The sequence below is a fragment of the Lontra canadensis genome, unplaced genomic scaffold, assembly GCF_010015895.1.
Source record: "Lontra canadensis isolate GAN:19392208 unplaced genomic scaffold, GSC_riverotter_1.0 scaffold145, whole genome shotgun sequence".
Taxonomy (NCBI): Eukaryota; Metazoa; Chordata; class Mammalia; order Carnivora; family Mustelidae; genus Lontra; species Lontra canadensis.
Window position 1 is genome coordinate 805,167 of NW_022631139.1, and position 21,022 is coordinate 826,188.

Consider the following 21,022-nt stretch of genomic DNA (forward strand, 5'->3'; position numbering starts at 1 on the left):
TTTGTTGTTGTTGTTGTTGTTAATTAAAAAGTAACTTGTACTGGAGGGTATAGTCAATAATTTACACATCACTTGTATATAGTTCTCAGTGAAACAGCTATGCAGGATAAGAAATTTGTTTTTAATGAAGTTTATGTTTCCCATTATGAAAGACAGCTATACCCACTATAAGTATATAGAAAACATAAAAGAAAAACAAAGCTTTTGTTAATATTTTAGTAAATTCATTCTTTGGCTTATTCTCACATAATGCTTATCTGTTTCTTTTCCAAAATCATGACTTAGTTTTTATGTGGACTTTTCTATCCTGCCTTCATATATTTTAACTCAGGAAGATGTAAGCTATTGAATATCCCTTTTATTAGATGTTAATTTTTAATTTTATTAAAAAATGGCTGTCACTACTGAGTATGTTTTTGAAATGATATGAGTACTTTATATATTATAAATGATATATATATATATAATTTATATGTCTATGGAATATTCCATCTGCTGACTCCGCCTAAGTTTATTCAAAGTTTTATTTTTTTTTTCTCTTTTTCCAAATGTTTGGACGCTGCCTTCAATTTTTAAATTGTTAGATATGTTGAAAAAAATCACCATATTTCAGTTTGTTTTCTTAGAAGAGACATCCAGAATGTTGTCTAGGAACATTTTTTAGACCCTCAATACTTACTGATTTATGTTTTATTTAAAAAAAAGATGAGGTTTTATTTTGCATTATTTTGGGGTAATAAAAAAGATTTGACTAACTGAGTTAACAAAGTAAAGAAGGAACAATATTAATTTGCTTTTGAGGGAAGGTCAACAAATTGTTATAAATATTCATGAAAATTTCATAACCTGTTTTGCATGAGAAGATAAATGTGTTAATTAAGGCTCATGTTTTCATTTGATGCAGTAAGGGGGAAGTAGCTCCCTTTTATTTAAGAAGATACATCCTGTTATTCCTCGAATCTTAGAATTATGAGTGGGATTATTGGATGAAATAGCAAACTTGCTGAAGCAAAGTTAGGGTGGGGGAGAGGAAGGCCAACTCTAACCTTGATGAGGATGTGTATGGGGCTATGAATGCTGATTCTGCTTCTTCCTGCCCAGATGTCCTGAGGCATGAAGAGTGTGGTAATGATGGTGGCAGTGGATATATGTAGAATATGGGGGCAGCAGCCAACTTGGAAATTTACTACTCGAAGTTTCAGGATTTAAAGATACCAGTGAACATGCACATAGAGACTCAATCTGATTAATGTAACAAATCAACTCAACCAATTTAGTAGTGTTTCTTATTACAATTGAAAGTTATATCTCTGATTAACTTAAAGAAATCACCCAAGGATTTAAAAGCAATAGGCTTGGGACATGTAGTTAGCCATTTAAAGAGATAAAATAAGGGAGGAACTTACCTTATGTTATATACCAGAATAAAATCCAAATGAAATGAAGTGGAAGGAAATGGGAGAATTCTTTGATGATCTCAGAAAGGGAGGACATGTTAAACTATAGCACAAACACAAAATAAGCCATAACAGAAAAAGAAAATGATGGCTTTTTCACCAAAAGAATGTTTAAATGATAAAAAAAAAAAAATAGAAGGAAAAAAAAACAAAACAAAGAGAAACGGCAGAAGTAAAAGACAACAGCAAAAAGATATTGGCACAATTGTTGTTACAGAGAATGGACTAAATAGAAATCAATAAGAAAATGAAAGAAAAAATAGGCAAGAAATAAGAGGAGGTAGATCCAAAAAGGAAATAAAAATAAAAAGATTTTCAAACTCATTCTAAATGTATATTAAAACTGCTAAGAAATATACTGGTTTTGCCTATTGCATAGGCAGAATTCCAAAAACTTGAACATATTTTCTTGACAAGCCTGTGGAGAAAAGTCAGTCTCATAAATTGCTGGTAGGAGTTTGGACAGGCACAACTTTTGTAGAGGACAATTTGGCAGTGCCAGTCAAAATTGCAAATGTGAAAATTTTTGACCATTCATTCTTTACCTAAGAATGCATGGGACAGAAAGGCTGCACACACCCAAAATGATGGCTACATATAAGGTGTTTCAGCAGTATTAGGTATCAACAATAGATAGAATACCTAAATATGTATCAATAGAAAACTAATATATATTTTTTATATATATATAAATAATTATACATATATATGTATACACACACATATATATCATATATACATGTATATATGTATATACACATACATATATATCATGTGTATGATTCAATAAATACTATGCAGCTTCAAAAAAGACTGAGACAACTTTTATATACTGATGTAAGAAAATTCCTAGGATAGATTAAGTAAAAATGAAAATGTCCAAAAAAATGTGCAGTGTATTTCACCATTAGGGTAAAAAATTAAATGAAGAGAAATAAAGAATACATATATTTGCTTATATGTAGTCTTGCATGTATTGCTATCTATATGCACATATACAATGCATATATATTGCATTTATAAATTACAAATATAAAGTATATATGTACATATAAAGTATATATATACAAATATACACACACACACGTATATATAAAAGAATACAAATATCTAACAGAAACATGAAAAAATGTTCACCATCATTAGCCATCAGGGAGATTCAAATAAAAACCACATTGAGGGGGCATATGGGTAGCTCATTGGGTTAAAGCCTCTGCCTTCAGCTCAGGTCATTATCCCAGGGTCTTGGGATTGAGCCTCACATTGGGCTCTCTGCTCAGCAGGGGGCCTGCTTCCTCCTCTCTCTGCCTGCCTCTCTGCCTACCTGTGATCTCTGTCTGTCAAATAAATAAATAAAATCTTTAAAACACACACACACACACACACACACACACACACACACACACACACATTGAGATACTCCCTTACACCAGATAGAATGGCCAAAATTAATAAGACAGCAAACAACAAGTGCTGGAGAGGATGTGGAGAAAGGGGAACTCTCTTACACTGTTGGTGGGAATGCAAGTTGGTCAGCCACTTTGGAAAACAGTGTGGAGATTCCTTAAGAAACTAAAAATAGAGCTTCCTTATGACCCTGCAATTGCACTAGTGGGTATTTACCCCAAAGATACAGAAGGGCCATCTGTACCCCAATGATCATAGCAGCAATGGCCACAGTCGCCAGACTGTGGAAAGGGCCAAGATGCCCTTCAACAGACGAATGGATAAAGAAAATGTGGTCCATTTATACAATGGAGGATTATGCCTCCATGCCTTTTTTTTTTTTTTTTTTTTTAAATTTCAGCTTCCACAAAAAGGCTGTCTTTAATCTAATGTTGCTGGAAGCCCAGGAGTGGTTGGGGGGCAGGCACAGAGTAGTCAGAAGTTCAATGACATCAACAGGATGAAGATTCTTCCCAAAGCTGACACTCCTGCCACCAGGACCAGAAAGGGGGAAGGCAAGAACGAAGGAAACTCCCCCCAAAGCCTGCAGCAGGCTTTCTCTCCCTTATCATTAACTGGGATTGAGGCCCCGTTGGCCTCAGCTATTGCTCAAAGAATGGGATCCCACATCTGCCTGGTTACTGGAAGCTATGTGGGGCTGCCCGAAATGTGTAGCAAAACGGGGTCACTAGTGGGGAGGGGAGGGGGACGATGTCATGTGCGTAGCCTGCAGGGTCCTGCAAGGGTCACAAAGCTCCATGAGGCAGCCAGAGAAAGCTCACCCGAGGACGGAGGTTCCCTTTTGGTCCCTTCACAGGCCAACGAGCCCCGAACCCGGTTCTTACTCATTAGAAAAGGTGAATACCCAACTTTTGTATCAGCATGGATGGGACTGGAAGAGATTATGCTGAGTGAAATAAGTCAAGCAGAGAAAGTCAATTATCATATGGTTTCACTTACTTGTGGAGCATAACTAATAACACAGAGGACACTGGGAGAAGGAGAGAAGTGAGTTGTGGGAAATCAGAGGGAGAGACAAACCATGAGAGACTGTGGACTCTGAGAAACAAACTGAGGGTTTTGGAGGGGAGGGGATGGGGGGTTGAGTGAGCCTGGTGATGGGTATAAAGGAGGGCACGTATTACATAGAGCACTGCGTGTGGTGCATAAACAATGAATCTTGGAACATTGAAAAAAATAAAAAATTAAAAAAAATTAAAATATAAAGTATATATGACTTGCATATGCCTTTTTTTTTTTAATGGAAGGAGAAACAGGCCATTAATAACCATGATTACCTGTGGTAGATATATGGAAGATTAGCATATGGAGGCAGGAATGGACTATATCCAAAAAGTTAAATAAAATAATATAGTCATTTTGACCCATTTATAATTAAATTCATCATTTGAAGCTGGAATAATAGTATAGAAAAAATATTTAGATATGTGGTTTTAATCATTACCGTTGGCTCTCTGAAAGTACTCAGTATATCCACTAAAATCCGCCAAAAACAACACATAGAATATATGAGTAGGGAGAAAGGATGTGATTCTTTTTCATTTTTTCTTCGTTCTGTGATTTACAGTGGAGTTACATTTTCAAATGTTTAATGTTTCTGACTTATTGTTAAGAAATAATTATTAAATGTCTTTTTCCCTTTTAAGAAGAAAATTGAGGCACACATCAAAGTGAAACCTCTAATATTAATTTCACTTGGCTTATTACCTGAACCAACTGTTTTTTTTTTTTTTTCTCCATTGCAAAGAATTGTGATTTAATTCTTTCCCCATTGACTCTACCAAACTTGGTTCAGTAACATCATGTACCACTATTATTAAACATATTAACATTATCATGTTTTTGAAGTGCCTCCCCTATGCTGAGTTCTTTTTTTGTTTTAAATTAACATATAATGTATTATTGGTTCAGGGGTACAGGTCTGTGATTCATCAATCTTACACAATTCACAGCATCACCATAGTACATACCCTCCCCAGTGTCCATCACCCAGCCACCCCATCCCTCTCACCCCCCACCTCCAGCAACCCTTAGTTTGTTTCCTGAGATTCAGAGTCTCTTATGGTTTGTGTCCTTCTCTGGTTTCTTCTTCTTTCATTTTTCTCTCCTTTCCCCTATGATCCTGTGTCTTGTTTCTCAAATTCCTCATATCAGAGAGCTCATATGATAATTATCTTTATCTGACTGACTTATTTGGCTTAGCATAATACCATCTAGTTCCATCCACATAGTTGCAAATAGCAAGATTTCATGTTTTGATGGCTGCATAGTATTCCATTGTGTGTGTGTGTGTGTGTGTGTGTGTGTGTGTGTATCTATATCTATATCTATACCTATATCTATATATATAACATCTTCTTTATCCATTCATCTGTTGATGGATGGATATCTAGGCTCTTTACATAGTTTGGCTATCGTGGACATTGCTGCTTTAAACATTGAAACCTACTGTTTATAAGGCACACTAAGTTTCCTTCAATAGTTTATTAACCCCTGGACAAATTTTATTTTATAAATAAAGGGTGGTGTGTGCGTGTGTGTGTGCGTGTGTGTGTGTTGTGTGAAGAGAAAGAGAGGGTGTTCTTGTTTCTGTCTTGTACATGTCTCATGACTGGTACCACTTTCCACCCGTCTGCTTAAGGGGGTAAAAACAAAACAAAACAAAACAAAACAAAACAAAAACTAGAGGTCACCTTTAGGGGAGTCTCCCTTTATCACCTCCCCTCCAATATCCAAGTGACAATATCCAAAAGAGACCACCATCTTATTATCCATCCTTCCTGCCCTCTCTTTACCTAAGGCCCTGGGTCTCCCATCTAGATTACTGTCAGTCTTACTGCCAGCCTTGCCTTCTAATCAAATTCTCGTGCAGTTGCCATAATAATCTTTTTTTATATAAGAGGAAGGAAGCAACAGAAAAAGTTAAAGACTCTCTCCTCTCATCCTCAGTGATTTGAGTTCTTAACAAATTTCCTAAATTTGTTAATTTGAGTTAATAACGTCTGATTTACTAATTCATCTGATGTCCTTTCCTTAAAGGTAAATAAAATACACAGTTACCTCACACACACTAGTGCTCTAGTCCTGGATGATAAAAGCCAGGCTGGCATGATCACAGTACCACTACATGGACTCCCCCACCATGTTTCTTTGCACCTCCGAGTCTTGGCACAGGCTTCTCCTGGCTGTGTGCTGATGCTCCTTCTTCCAGCCAAATCTCAGACCTGTCACTGCTCTATGGGAGCTTCACAACTCCCTACCCTGCATTTGTTTGGCTCCTAACAGTAAACACTATATGCCACCAGCACACTTTTTATCAATTTACTTATTGAGAGACTCAATTAAGACTTTTGGGGAGGGGAATGTACCTTTTAACTCCTTTATCCCCTTTATATATCACAGTATCTTTTTTATGCAAGGAAAGAAGGAAGAAAGAAGGAAGGAAGCGGGGAGAGACAAAAGGAAGGGATGGAGAGAGGGAAAGGAGGAAGGAGAAAGAAAAAGAAGAAATAACTTTTAATCATTAGCATAATTTGACTAATTGCAAGAACTTAAAAGTTTTTGAATAAATAATGAAAAAAAGTCAGCAATGAATGCACCATCTATCATTTTTCATCTACAATAAGTTTGATGCCCTCCACCACCCCCGACTGAAGCAACCAAGTGTTGTTCAGTGCAGGAAATAGTGCCATAGGGCCATAATGGAGGTGGGAGTGAGCAGCCTACAGGGAAAATGGCAGCTTCTGCCTCCTTAATGCCACACTGTTGAGCAGACTGTTGGAGCTGTTCTGGTAAAACGCATCTTAGGAGAGAAGTGGGAGACATTTAGCTTTCAGTTTCTAAGGGGACCAAACAATAAAACATTCACAAACTTGAAAGTTTACACGTAAGTCTTAATTAATTGCATTTAACTGTTCATTTGGCTAAATCTGAGCTATTCTGAAGGGGGGTGGAAATGGTGTAATCTTTTTGACAAAATGGTACTGGCAGGAACTTCCATAAAATTGGAAGAGGGGCAAAGGGGAGGGAGAACTAGCCTGACTTGATAGAAAAATGTGCCTTTCCACCTGAATCTCTCATTCCAAGTTTAGGGTGTCTTCGGTTTAGACGGAATCTATGCATACAGCCCATGCCACAGGCAGAATGACAAGGCTGGTCAGAGGACCTGGATTTGAATGCTTGCTGCACCCCTGGGTCATGGGCGCTTAACCTCACTGATCCGGATGTTGTTTATTCATGAAAATCAGATAATAATTTTCCCCTGGGGGATTAAAGATGGTGGGTACAAGCTTCTAACTTAAGTGCTGTTCATATAGTAGGCACTTGAAAATTGCAGCCAAAATGATTCTTCCTTCACCTTTGCCTTTGCCTTCAGACTTGCCTAACTCGGTGCCCACTGTCTTCCCTTTACTTATCCAGAATTTACTTTTCCTCCAAAGCATAAGTCAAGATTCATTTTCTCCATTCAAGAACCATTCAAACACAAAGAATATGTATTATTTCTAAGTGTGATATTCCCTGTTTTCAATATTATTGATGGACATTAGGATATGGTGCATTTTATTACTTAACTGTTCATGTTCTGAAAGCATATCCTTTCATATCCAGAAGGGGATGTATATATCAGCTGACCTAGAATTTGTTTCTTAAATCTGTGGACAGAATATGTTATTCCTTTACAAACCCAACAGGGTTCTGGCCCTGGAGAGAGAGAGTCATTCTCTACCTTTAGGATAAAGAGAGTTGGCGTTGCTTGCAGAATATTCTAGCATGCAAGGCTGCCCTTGGGCACGAATGCCATCCAGTCTTCCTTTCCCCTTCACAGATGACAGCAAACCTCGGCTCAGCAGCAGCCCACCTTCAGCCACCCTGGGAAGTCTGCTGGATGATCAGCACTGGCACTCGGTCCTCATTGAGCGGGTTGGCAAGCAGGTGAACTTCTCTGTGGACAAACACACACAGCACTTCCGCACCAAGGGCGAGGCAGATGCCTTAGACATCGACTATGAGGTGAGTTGACTCTCCCTGCAGGTCCCCAGGCGTCTTACTCAGCATCAGTTAAAAAAAAAAAAAATCAGCAAACGAATGTTCAATTGAGAGAAGATGGGGAGCCATGGCAAGTCTTACCCTGGGCTCAACTTGTCTGTCTAAGCCCAGACAGCCTTCAGTGGAAGAGTCCAAGAAGGCAATCTGAGCAGTGTTTGTGGGGGGAAGTGACTTGGCAACAAGGGGACCTCAGCAAATTGTGTGCATTTTAAAATTAAGAAATCTCCTTTTTCACTTAAAATTTTTTTTCCTGCCTGTAGCCTTCCTGTATCACTGCATAATCTTGTCATTACACTCAGTTGTTCTTATTTTTTTTTCAAAAATCAATTTTAATTAGCTGGAAAAATACAGAAATTAGACTAATATAATATTATATGTCACATATTCCTGAAGAAAAAAGGGAGATAAATAAAATCCAAAGGAATCTAAAATGCACACTATAGCACTTGTAGTTAACCTTTATTTCTATGCAGACTTTTGATAGCATACACGAAGAGTCATTTCTTTCTTGCTTTCTTGCATGACTGCAAGAAATACATCGAGACTACAACACAAAGAAGATGGCACAAAGTTCAGCAAACTGGCAGACAAAAGTTATCCATCTTTGCAAGTAGTTCAGTTCTACAAACGTGCCCCTGCGCTATATCAGACTTTTTTCCCTAGGCAATAAATATACACAGTTGGCTGAGACAGAGTTCCTGTGTTGGAGAATTTATAGGACTTTTTGCAGGATTGTGGCATGGCAATTCTGAATGTCTGTTTTAAGAGTCAGCCCAATTAGCATCCCTTGGAGGATTTGTTAAAGATGAAAATAGTCAGCCCTCCCCCCCCCAACCTGCTGAATCTGAAACTCTGGGAGAAGAGCTCAAAAATTTGTTTTAGAAATCCTCCAGGTGACACCCTACCATTTGAAAAGTACTGTTTTAGAATAGTTACTCTGTAGCTTAGACTTGTGGGGAGGTGGAGGGAGGAGATTGCTGGGCAGATGGTGGGAAAATCTGTTAGTTGACAATTCCACTCACCAGTGGGGTACATTCTAGAACAGCAGGGGTGGAGATAGATAATTGAAAAATTAGTGTCTGACTTACTTTTTATCAATCACCATCATGAGCTATAAGAAAGATTTCCTCTTTTGAACCTACCTTTAGCTTAGCATACTGTTGATAAATTATGCCATTCATTAACTTCAAAAAAGAATTTGCCATTCTGACTCAAAGACACCAGGTAGATTTTTTATTTGCTGATAACTGGAAATCTATGAATATCAATCATCTCTCTTTGTCAAGTTTAAGTGATTTAAAGTGGTTGAAAGTGATTGAAAAAAGAAAAAAATAAAGAATACACATAATATTAAAAGAGATATCTTTCATGAACTTGAGGACAACAGAAAACAGAAAATCATCTGTAACTCTACCCGCCTAGGAGATGATTCTAAAATTCTCCCAGTTGCCTGATTTAACCTTTATTTTCAAGCCTATGTCTACCTATCTCTCCTGTGTACAGAATGTTTATAGGATCACAGCTGAGTGGCATTAAAATGAATGTCAACATTTGAGGGAAATGAAATCCAGTGATGTCACTGGAACAGATTTCTTTAGGAAATGCCTGGATTTCACGTTGCCTTATAAAAAGTGTCTCCTAGGAAAGAAATGTCTTGGAGAATTCCTTTGAAGTAAACTCTGTTTCAGAGAATTCAAGCCCCTGACAGAGTGCCCAGCCAGCTTTCCCCAATGACCATATAAGAAGATGGATTGACTCTAATGGTGACATTAGAAATTGACTGTACTAGAACATGAGAATTATATGTTGGGAGAAGTTTCTAGAACAACTGGAGTTCTCCAGTCTTTGCAGATTCACCTTAAAGACTATGTGTAAAGGAAAGAGCAGTAGAATGGGAGTCTTGAGTTCTAATCGCCACTTTACCACTAACTAGTTGTATAAATCCAGGAGATGAAAACTCTTAATTTCAGTTACCCAGAAGCAACAATAGCACCCTATTGGCAGGAATAAAGATAAATAAAATATCTAAGTCTAGAGATTATTTTGTAATAATGTCTATTAATAAGAATCTAGGTTATTGATTTGATTTCTGTCATGGGATCATATGTGCCCATATGCACCCTGGATACCACCAGCTAGTAGGGAAACTAAAATCAGGCAATTGGGTTCCTGTGACTGACTATTAGAACATCGCTGTTCTAAAGTTATGCCTTTCAAGTTTTATACCAAGGTTCATTATATTATGAAAATCAAAATTCCTCTTAAAATGTTAACATTATGAGCTAATAATTGCAAGAAAATATGGTAACTTTCATCTCTCCATCTTAGACTACCTATGGATATCAATGAATGACATCATGCCTGTCTGGGAGAAAAAAGAAAGGAGAAGGCTTTTGTTACATTAAGATATATTAAGTTGTTTGTTTCTCTTCCCACCTAGGGCTGGGAATCTTCTGTCAAAAATCAATCAATCAATCAATCAAAAGAAGCAGAAAGAATGTAGATCCTTTGCTTCTCATTGAAATGTCATCTTAGTTCACATCACTCAGCCTATATGATTTTCTCCACATGCATGTGAAAAAGACTATAGCAATTTGCTTCACTTCTGGTCTGGAGCAGATGGATTTTAGAAAAGAGATATTTTTAGGATCTTAATAAGGGCCCATTTCTCTGAGAATCATATAATCCATTAATTCTTTTCCTATCAAAAGTGTTCAGTGATCCTGTTTATATAGCCATTTTACAGGCACCAGAACTATTAAAAATGTTTTTAAATACATGATTTTGCATATTGCCAGATCATATATACGAAAATTCATTTTACAAAATTTTATATATATATATATATATATATATAATACTTAGTTTAAAAAGCTAGGTTAGATTAAACCTTATAAGTATTTAAAAATGCATATGTATACATATATCTTCAAATGTAAGTTCTATCAAAATTTGAAGGAAAATATGAGATAGTACTTTTTTAAAAGATTTTATTTATTTATTTGACAAACAGAGATCACAAGTAGGCAGAAAGGCAGTCAGCGAGTGAGAGTGGGAAGCAGGGTCCCCGCAGGGCAGAGAGCCTGATGCGGGGCTCAATCCTAGGACCCTGAGATCATGACCTGAGCTGAAGGCAGAGGCTTTAACTCACTGAGCCACCCAGGCGCCCTGAGATAGTACTTTTAAATCAAGGATTATGGGAGGTTCTTCTAAGTCTGACATGAATTTCAGAAGCCTGGAAGTAAAATATATGAAAAATACCCATATAAATTTTTTTTTAAAACTTCGCATAATCTTCCATAAAAATACATATATAGTGATATCACTATCCCAGTAACTTAGAAAATTATTTCAAAATTCAATTAATAAGTGAAAATCTCCAACAAATAATTATTAATGGATAACTTAAAGGAGAAATAGAGAAAACGGATGTAAGAAGTACAAATTGCTCTCAAATATATGAAAAGGTGCTTAACTGCACTCATTAAGAAAAATAATGAAAATTCATGCTACAATGATATTTTTCACTTAGATTGCAAAGACTAAAAATGTTACAATGTTGGCATGGGTATGGAGAAACCAGAGCTATTTCATCCATTATAGCGGGATGGTAATTAATATTACATTAACGAAAGAACAATGTCTTCAAAATTATAAACATGTGGTCTTCAACCCAACTGTTCTGTTTCTAGCAGTTTATCTTATGGTCATAGGTAAATGTGTGCAATAGGACATATGTTAGGAATAATAAAATAGTGGAAATTCCCCAAAAGTCCTTCACAAGGGTGTTCATAATTAAGAAATATGCTAGGGGCACCTGGGTGACTCAGTCAGTTAAAGCGTCTGCCTTTGGCTCTGGTCATGATCTCAGGGTCCTGGGATTGAGCCCCGCATTAGGCTCTCTGCTCAGCAGGGAGCCTGCCTCTCTTCCTGCTTGTGATCTCTCTCTCTCTCTCTCTCTCTGTCAAATAAATAAATAAATAATTTAAAACAAACAAACAAAAGAATTATGCTAAGCTCTTTGAAGGAACAGTTCTGCCATGGTGCCCTGATGACCTCACATTATCTACATGGGCCACACAACCATAGCTTTGCACAGTAGCTGATCTGAGTCTTGACAGCATGCTTTATGATCTTTCTGAAACAACAGAAGTTGGAGGCCTGCAGTTAGAAGCTTCAAGGCTGTTTCCCATTTGCCGCACCTGTCCCTTGGGAGGATGTCATGACACAGTTTCTTGTTGCCTCCTAGGTTCTGATAAGGCTCGGAGCACTTTTGCCCTGCACTTTCAGAATAGAGCTGTGTCATCAAGAATTGCTTAGCTGAAGGACACTTCTCTTAAAACTCATACATGATTAAAGGACTGGCCAGACATAATACAACTGCTTATTTAGTGACTGAAATAACTAAAGTAGAAGCTATAGCAACAAGGAAATCCCCAGATTATATTGTGGTCATCTGACCTCTCCCTTTTTTTCTTTTCTTTTCTTTTCTTTTCTTTTTTTTTTTTTTTAAGCATCATTTTTTCAGTTTGTGGGACAGGTGGGCAGCAGTATTTAGCTACTATTGCCTTTGTTGACTCTGTAAGTCACAAACCATCTGAATCTACAAGTGGCTTCTTTACCTTTACAGGTATGTCGGTCACGTCTTGGCTTTGGGCTCACCTTGTTTGGTGTGTGTGCTTGACAAAGCTATACAGAGGTATTATGCAGCCATTAGAAAGAATGAGGCAGCCCTATATACCCTGATGTGGAACCATTTCTAATATAAATAGCTAAAGGAAAAGAAAAACAATATGCCCTGCGTTATAAGAGTATCTGTGTTTAAGATTAGAAAGAAAGCATGGACTTGACAGAAGACAGCATGTAGACAGAAATCTCTGGAAGTGACTAAAGGGACAGACAAGGCAGATCATAAGAGAATGAGTTCAATGAAGATTGAACCCTTAATTTTCACTAACTACTTTTTTAAAGATTTTACTTATTTATTTGACAGAGAGAGACATAGCAAGAGGTAACACAAGTAGGGGGAGTGGGAGAGGGAGGATCAGGCTTCCAGCCATGCAGGGGGCCCGATGAGGGGTTTGATCCCAGGACCCTGGGATCATGACCTGAGCTGAAGGCAGATGCTTAACAACTGAGGCACCCAGGTGCCCCACAGTAACCACTTTTTAAAAACATTTTGAATTTTGTACCACATATAGAAGTATTTTAAGGAGACACTGAGGCAATAGAAAGAATATGTGACTTTAAAGATATTTCTTATATTTTCTGATAAATTACAACCTATGATTTGTGTTTATTCAGCTTTTTTTTTCAAAAACACTTATCACTTTAGAATTTTATTTAATTTACTTATTTTTAATTGTCTATCTCTTCATCCCCACCCCAGTCATAACATTCAAGCTCATCATAAGGATTGACATTTCCTTTTTTATTTTCATTTCACTTTTATTTTTATAGAAATGTGTCTGGTACAAAATGTGCAGTTCATGAATATATGTTAAGTACATGAAAGACGTTTCTTTCTGTAATTATTAAAGATAACAATTGATGACCAACTTTGGTTCCTATAAGAAGTTCTTTATAGGTCTGCCATGCTTGAAGGCCACTTCTTGCTACCACCCTTACTTGACATTGCCTAAAGGACACTTCTCTTAGAACTCAGACATGATTAAAGGACTGGCCAGACATAATACAACTACTTATTTAGTGATCAAAATAACCACAGATCACTAAGGAAACGGTTTTCCAGATCATGTGGCAGTGTAATTGTTATTGATCCTGTTTCCTTTGGAAACTCAGCTGAAGGCTAAAGTAGGAGGCCTATGTAGAGGAAAATAAATGAAAAATAAAATAAGGAAAAATAAAATAAGTAGGTGCAAAGTGGAAATAAAGAGGAAGAAACTGGAAGGGAAAAAACATGAAATACTATTTTGTTGGTATTTTGTGATTTTGTTTTACCTCTAAAGCTACCTTGTGAGGGAAATCATTATGTCTTACATTACAAAAAAACCAAGGCAAGAGAGACTGTTGGCGGCTCCCCATCCCCATACCCCAGTAGCTATTATGTAACAGAAACAAGATTTGAGCTCAGACCTGTGCAGCGGCTCAACTGGAGATCCCTTTGGTGACTAGATATACCTCTGAGAAAGGGATACTCCGTCAAGATACAAGCACTCTTTCTGGTCCTAATTCTGGCCTTTGCATGTATTCAAGACTTGAAGCCACATTAATCCCTGACATTCTTCTTTCTATTTTTAAATTTAAGATTGTTGTGATTTGTGGATTTTTCCATGTTTCCCCAAGTTTTATAATGGCAAACTGGAATAAAAACATGATGAAGGGCGTATTTCAGTATTACCATTATATCACAAAGTGAAAAAAAAATTTTGTTTTTATTAACATGAACTAAAAGAACAAGTGAAAAAACTCATTTTATTTCAGCTGCTATTGGTGGAAGTGGTAGCAGGTTTTAATCATCTAATAAGATATCTTGAGTCTGGCTGAATTTGGGCTGAATTATTATAACATCAATAAAGTATTATAGAATTAGCCAAGCCACAGTTGAATATGTGTAGAGCCTGAGGCAAGAGTACAAATTGAGGTCCACATACCATAAGTTTAAATATTTAAAGGGTTACAAATAAGCTGACAAACTGTTGAATAAAATATCTTCTATTCTCCTGCTTTGACAAATGTACCTTCCCAGCAACATCCCATATGGTCAAGCCCTGTTCATGGTGTAAACAGCGGCCACCTGGCCACTGCTCAGACCTGTCATCCTATGGTACATCCTGAGGAGGGCAGATGGGGAGAGAGCCATTCGGGGCCTCAAAGCACTTTCAGAACAGTTTAGGCAAGAATTTCTGGGGTGCTGTGTAGGAACATCATGGTTTATAAGGGTGGTAGCAGCTTATTATAGCTGTTTCTCCTTGACTCCACCATGAGGAAGAATGGAACTGGAAGGTGGTCAAAGGTGGGTGCCTGGGTGCCTGGTATATGGGGGATACTGAAGTTAAGATTTCCAGTGAGCTCCCCATTTGAATGCTAAAACAGACAAAATTTAACCCATTGTATAAAAACCCAAGGTAAAACTATTATAAGTTCACTCAGACAGAACAAATTATAAATACATGTTGAACCAAGTGGGCTGTGTTAGCTCCTGATGTTTATGAGTAAGTAAAAAGATACCCATTTATGGGTGCCTGAGTGGCTCAGTTGGTTAAGCTTCTGACTCTTGGTTTCTGCTCATGTCATGATCTCAAGGGATTGAGACCAAGCCCCATGCTGGGTTCCATACTCAGTGAGGAGTCTGCTTGAGATTCTCTTTCTTCCTCTCCCTCTGCCCCTCCCCCTGCGCTCTCTCTAAAATAATACATAAATAAGCCTTTAGAAATGTCATTCAGTGTTCCCTCATTTTCAATGCAGGGCTGTGTCTGGGTCAGATATTGCTCACCTTCTGTCCGTTGTAAAAGAGACATAGGACATTTCTTATCCAGAAATAAGGGGATACTGGGAATTTGTGAAAGAATAGGTTATAGAAGCAATGAAGAAGAGGTAACTTTTGGTTAACATATAACCAATTACCACCTATCAATATGTGACCCCAAAGTACAGACAAAAATAAGACATCATATGCACGATATGCCTTTTTAAAGTTAAAAAGATCAGACATTCCAAAGAAGTTTCAAACTGAGTCATTGATCAAGTCAAATAGTAGAGCAGAAGCCATAAAATTGTGACCCTGGAGAAGGTTAGGACTGCTATTATCTCACTTGGCCTATTTCGTATTTTTCATTTTTAACTATTTGAATTTGGGCTAATATTTAAAAATCAAGAGATTTCACAGGAAAATTGGGATTTCTGGTTTCATTTGAAATGGCAGAAACTCATTGACCTTTGAGAACATTCCCAAGGTCAGTGATGGGCTGTTCTTCCATAAAGGCCATGAACTCTGCATATGGCTCAACAAACACAAAGCCAGTATAAGTTTTAAAGAATGAAAAAAAAAAAGACAGCTGTTTGAACCTATTTTCATACACCTTTTATTACAAAGTGGACTATCAGAGGTTAAGTGAGACAAATATTCACACATGAGAAACTTCAAAAATATCAGAAATCCAAGTCTGACAGAAAAAGGAATCTTCTAAACAGGAAGACTCCAAAATTTAAACAGGGCCAGAGGAATAGCCAGTAAGGAGGAATGAACTCATTGACATGGAAGTAACATCAAAGATTGAAAAAGATAGAAGCAAAATGCCAGAGAAAGAAGAGGAATGAGATCAAAGAAAGAGAGAGTGGCAGATTCTGGGACCTCATACATTTAACATCAAAGCAGGCTTTCTTCTGGGAGTCCTCTAGTTGGAGCCCACCTGTGACACCAGCAGACCATCAGATTACCAGATCGACTCTGTTGCTTAAGACACTGAGACTGTGAGTGAAACTTCACAATCTAACACTGGCTTTTGTTGACTACTAAGATCAATGAAAGACACACTATGCAATTTGCCACAACCAAACAAACAAGAAAAGTAAGCAAAGAAAGCAGCTAAACTGACCAAAACAAAAGGGCAATAAGGCAAAAACAAATTTAGAAGTAAATTGCTAGTGTTCTTTTTTAAAGCAGTTCAACAAATATTTGTTGGATTTATTATGTTTGAATCATACATCTTGCATTAAATATTAAAAAGTGAATAAGATATTGTCTGTGTCCTTGAGAAATATTTTTAGAGAGATATTTAAAAACATTCAACAAATATTTATTCAGAATCTATTATATATGAGGCATCATTTTAAGCACTTGGGAAATTCAAATATGTCAAAGAACAAAGATGCCTACCCTCGTGATGCTTGCATTTTCATAGAGGAGACAAACCATAAGCAGTAAATATAACAAGTAAACAAATTACACATGCAATGGAAAGAAGAAAAAACATACATCTAGGTCATGGATTGGAAGTTCAAAGATGAAGGGAGGGGCACCTGGGTGGCTCAGTCGGTTAAGCATCTGACACTTTATTTGGGCTCAGGTCATGATCTTGGGGTCATGAGACTGAGCCCTGCATTGGGCTCCATACTGAGCATGGAGCTTACTTGAGGTTCTGTCTCTCCCTTTTCCTTTGTGCCCCAACCCTGGCATGTGCATGCGCTCTCTGTAAAAATAAATAAATAAATAAATAAATAAATAAATAAAACAAAATAAAATCATTAAAAAAATATGAGGGGAAACAGATTGCAATTTTGGATATGTTGATCAGGGTAGACATCATTGAGATGATGTCAGCTGAACAAAGGAAAAAAAAAGTGAGATTGCTAAAGGCTACTTGGAAAGAACTGGCATAGGGCATTTGGCTCCCTTACACTATAACAACCGTGCAGTGTTATATGAGACCATGAGCTAATAGAAGTTGGGTTTATACTCTGTGATCCATATCCTGAAGGCCCTTGGGCAACATCATGCCGATGATACACCCTGAAATATAATCTCTGTTCAATATCATCAATATCTGCCCCGCGGTGTAATATGCTGGAGTCTGAATGGATGGGCAGGATCATATCATCAGAATCCTAGACAATGAAATTAGTGAATGAAGAGGTTCATGGCATTCAGGCAGGTTTATCTTGAAAGCAAAGATTAATTCAACGACACTCATTAAAGTTTGGAGGAAATACATGGGGAATTGTAAACACAATAATGATATGTGAGGCAATAAAAAGTAATTTGTACAAGACATACAACTGAAGTAACTGAAAAAAATAAGATAGAAATTCAGGAAATCAAGGAAATAAACCAACCAAACAAACCGAAACTAGTACTTTTTAGAATAATGACTGATTAAAAAAAAAAAAAAAAAAAGGCAGAGCATGAACCTGAGAAGATATTCTCCCCTACTTGCTGAACAAATAATACACTTTTACACTCAACTGTAAAATTACTAGTCTTTCTAAATTTGAAAATAAAATTGAATATAGACAGTAACCATGAAGTTCTAGCATGGCCTCTCTTTCTTTTTCTTTCCACCCAATATATATGGGAAGCTAGAACTGACCAATTGGTTTTTTTAAAGGCACACACAACATATTAAGTTCTAATGTTCTGAAAATCTGAAAACCAGATGGAGGCTTCTGTAGAATCTTGGAGGAAGGTTTGTTTATTAATCAAAACAAAGAAAAGGCACTCAGTTGAGCTGCCATTGAATAAAATATCAATACATACTATCACAACGTTCAGACTGAGAAATATTAGAAGAATTACTATCCATATGTTTTTATTCAGAAATTATGAATATAATGCCACAAAATACAATTTTGGAAGAACTTCTGAACTGAGAAGGTGCTAAAGTGCAAACAGTCTTATTAACAGCAAACACTGTGTGCTAGGATCCATTCTCCATCCTTCAGGTGAAGGAAGGTTTTTAATTCTCACATTACCCAGTCAAGCTCAGTTGTTTATGTGACATAAGTATTATTACTATCCTCATTTTGAATATGAGGATCGTGAATCGCATAGAAGTTAGGTATTTTTCCCAGGTCCCCATAGAAAGCAGAAGCAGACCTGGGTTTGAATCCAGTAAGAGAAGTTCCTGAAACATTGCCTTTAAACACTTGGCTGTGGAAAGGGAGAGGATAAATGCTGACATGATTTACAAATTTATGCAATTTCACAACAAATTGACACATAATGTAATATCTTAAAAAGGAATGTCAAGTGGAAAAAATGGGTATACTGATTATTAATAATAATAATAGTTTAAGTAAACAAGATGTAGAACAAGTTGGGGTTGAAAGAAAAAAAACAAACAAACAGCAATCTGTGCTTCATAGAAAGTAATCCAAAGCCATAGTTTGAGAAGCTAGATAATCTCAGGGACTGTCTTCCAAGTTAACATCAAAACACAGTAAACATTACACAATAAACTTAAAACTTACCTGTTTCCTCAGGTAAGTAGTCTCATTACTCTAAAAAACAAACAGCAAACACACATGGTTTACAAGAAACATACTTTTGCAGAAATAATCAAAAATTATTTTTTTATAAAAATAAGGAATTGGGGCAAAGATACACCAACTAAATTTATAGAAAATGCATAATTGGAAAAAATAATTAGACTGAAAGTAAAAATTAAAATCAGAAGATAAAGGTCACCATAAAATAATAATTGGTGTGATTTCGAATTAAAAACATCCATACTTGGCAGATGTATATGTCAAGTAAAATATCAATCAAATACTTGGAGCACCTGGGTGGCTCAGTGGGTTAAGCTTCTGCCTTTAGCTCAGGTCATGGTCTCAGGGTCCTGGGATTGAGCCTCACTCCACATCGGGCTCTCTGCTCAGCAGGGAGCCTGCCTCCCCCTCTCTCTCTGCCTGACTCCCTGCCTACTTGTGATATCTGTCTGTCAAATAAATAAATAAAATCTTCTAAAAAAATCAATCAAATACAAAAAATAACTCCAAAATACAAAACGAAACTGTCCATTCTTACTAATTAGATGTTGGATAACACTACCCTTACATGAGCTGCCTGTGTGGCAATTCCAGGATGTGGAGACCCAGGAGCCAGACTCGAGGAAGTGATCACTGGTTTTCCAGTTATGTTGCTAGTTGAATCAACTAATGGACAGCATTAAAGGAGAAAACCTAGTGTTGCAAACTTGGGAGACAGTCAATCAGATGCCAGCTGAACTAAGTGGAATAGCTTGAGAATGATCAATATTCAATTTTTGCAAATAATGGCTAAAATAATTTGACCATCCCAGGTCATGCAGAAGAGTGAATTTAGTATAGATAGAATAATGGGAAGAAACATAGTTTAGAGTAATATTTAAAATTTTATTCTCACAATTTTGATAAATCAGATAAAATATGAATGCAAATTATTTGAGGAATATAATTATTAATGTAAAATTAATAAATATATAACAAATATAGCATACAAGTGTTTATGAAGTATTTAGAAAAAAATTGATACTATATGTGTAGGAAAGAAATCCATATATGAAGCATTTTTTTTCATTCTAAATTATCTGATAACAAACTATCTATAATTCAAGAGTATAATTATAACCCAAATTCTTGAATTTGAAAAATTTGAAAATATAAGATACATCAGAAATTTACAGTCACACTCAAATGTGCAGAGACATAATTTTGTTTCTTTTCCCCAGCTGAATTTGGTATGCTCATCAGCCCTGCTTCCCCTGACTGCAGAAAAATCTAACCTTGATAATGAAGGATAACTAGTTAATGCCTGTTTAAAATTTAGTGCACTGTGTAAATATTGGTTGTACTGATGTTTCCTCTTCTCTCTTCTTTCCTTTTTCCTGGGCAGATCACTGGCTGGAGGAATTATGCATTATCCCGCACTAGGGGATACTTGGGTATAAAGTGTTGGGTTCTGTGGCTGCTGTCCATGTTACTTGCTATGGGCTCATGCTTTGAGGTCTGGTCACTTGCATTCTCTCAGACCTTCAGATCCAGCTACGGTGGACCTATCCTCGGTCCATCCATATCCTGCATCCTGCTCTTATAGGCTAGGGGACCCTCAGCAGTCTACCTCCCACTATACTAGAGTGACTAGGTTATTGTGAAGAACCCTCAGACCTTTCTGTGTCATCGCTTCCCTCAGACATTGATAGTTTGTCTCACTTCTGGAGAATTTTTGCTCTGGGACCCTGCTGAACTTGAGACATCTCTAAAAAACTATAGCTGTCACTGTTTGGGGAATGAGTGGAGAAATAACTATATTTTCCAAAATCTGTCTTGTGATCAATATGAACATCCCCCCAAACCTCAGCAGGTTTCAGGTTTGCAGAGAATCAAAGAACAGGGCCTATACTACTGTCTAATTATACTCTTGTCTCCACCAACTTTCTCCAAACGTCCCCCACCCAGGCTAGAAACAGCTTTTGTTGTCCTTAGTGTGACAGAAAATGACAATTTTGCAGTAGACAGTATTCTCTAGTATTCGCTATACTACTTGGCTTCTAAAAAAAAAAAAAAAAAAGGCAAAAAGAAAACTACCCCAAATCTTTTAAACACCAATTTTTGCT

At 36.9% G+C, this 21,022-nt stretch overlaps 1 protein-coding gene across 3 annotated transcripts in view; it reads left to right on the forward strand.

The window, feature by feature from the left end:
- CNTNAP5 (contactin associated protein family member 5) overlaps positions 1-21,022 on the forward strand; it is an 809,884-nt gene that overhangs the window by 373,327 nt on the left and 415,535 nt on the right. For all 3 annotated transcript variants that reach the window (XM_032843937.1, XM_032843939.1, XM_032843938.1), the window contains exon 6: positions 7,750-7,934. In XM_032843937.1, coding sequence (XP_032699828.1) covers positions 7,750-7,934 — 185 coding nt within the window. The remainder of the gene's footprint in view (positions 1-7,749; positions 7,935-21,022) is intronic.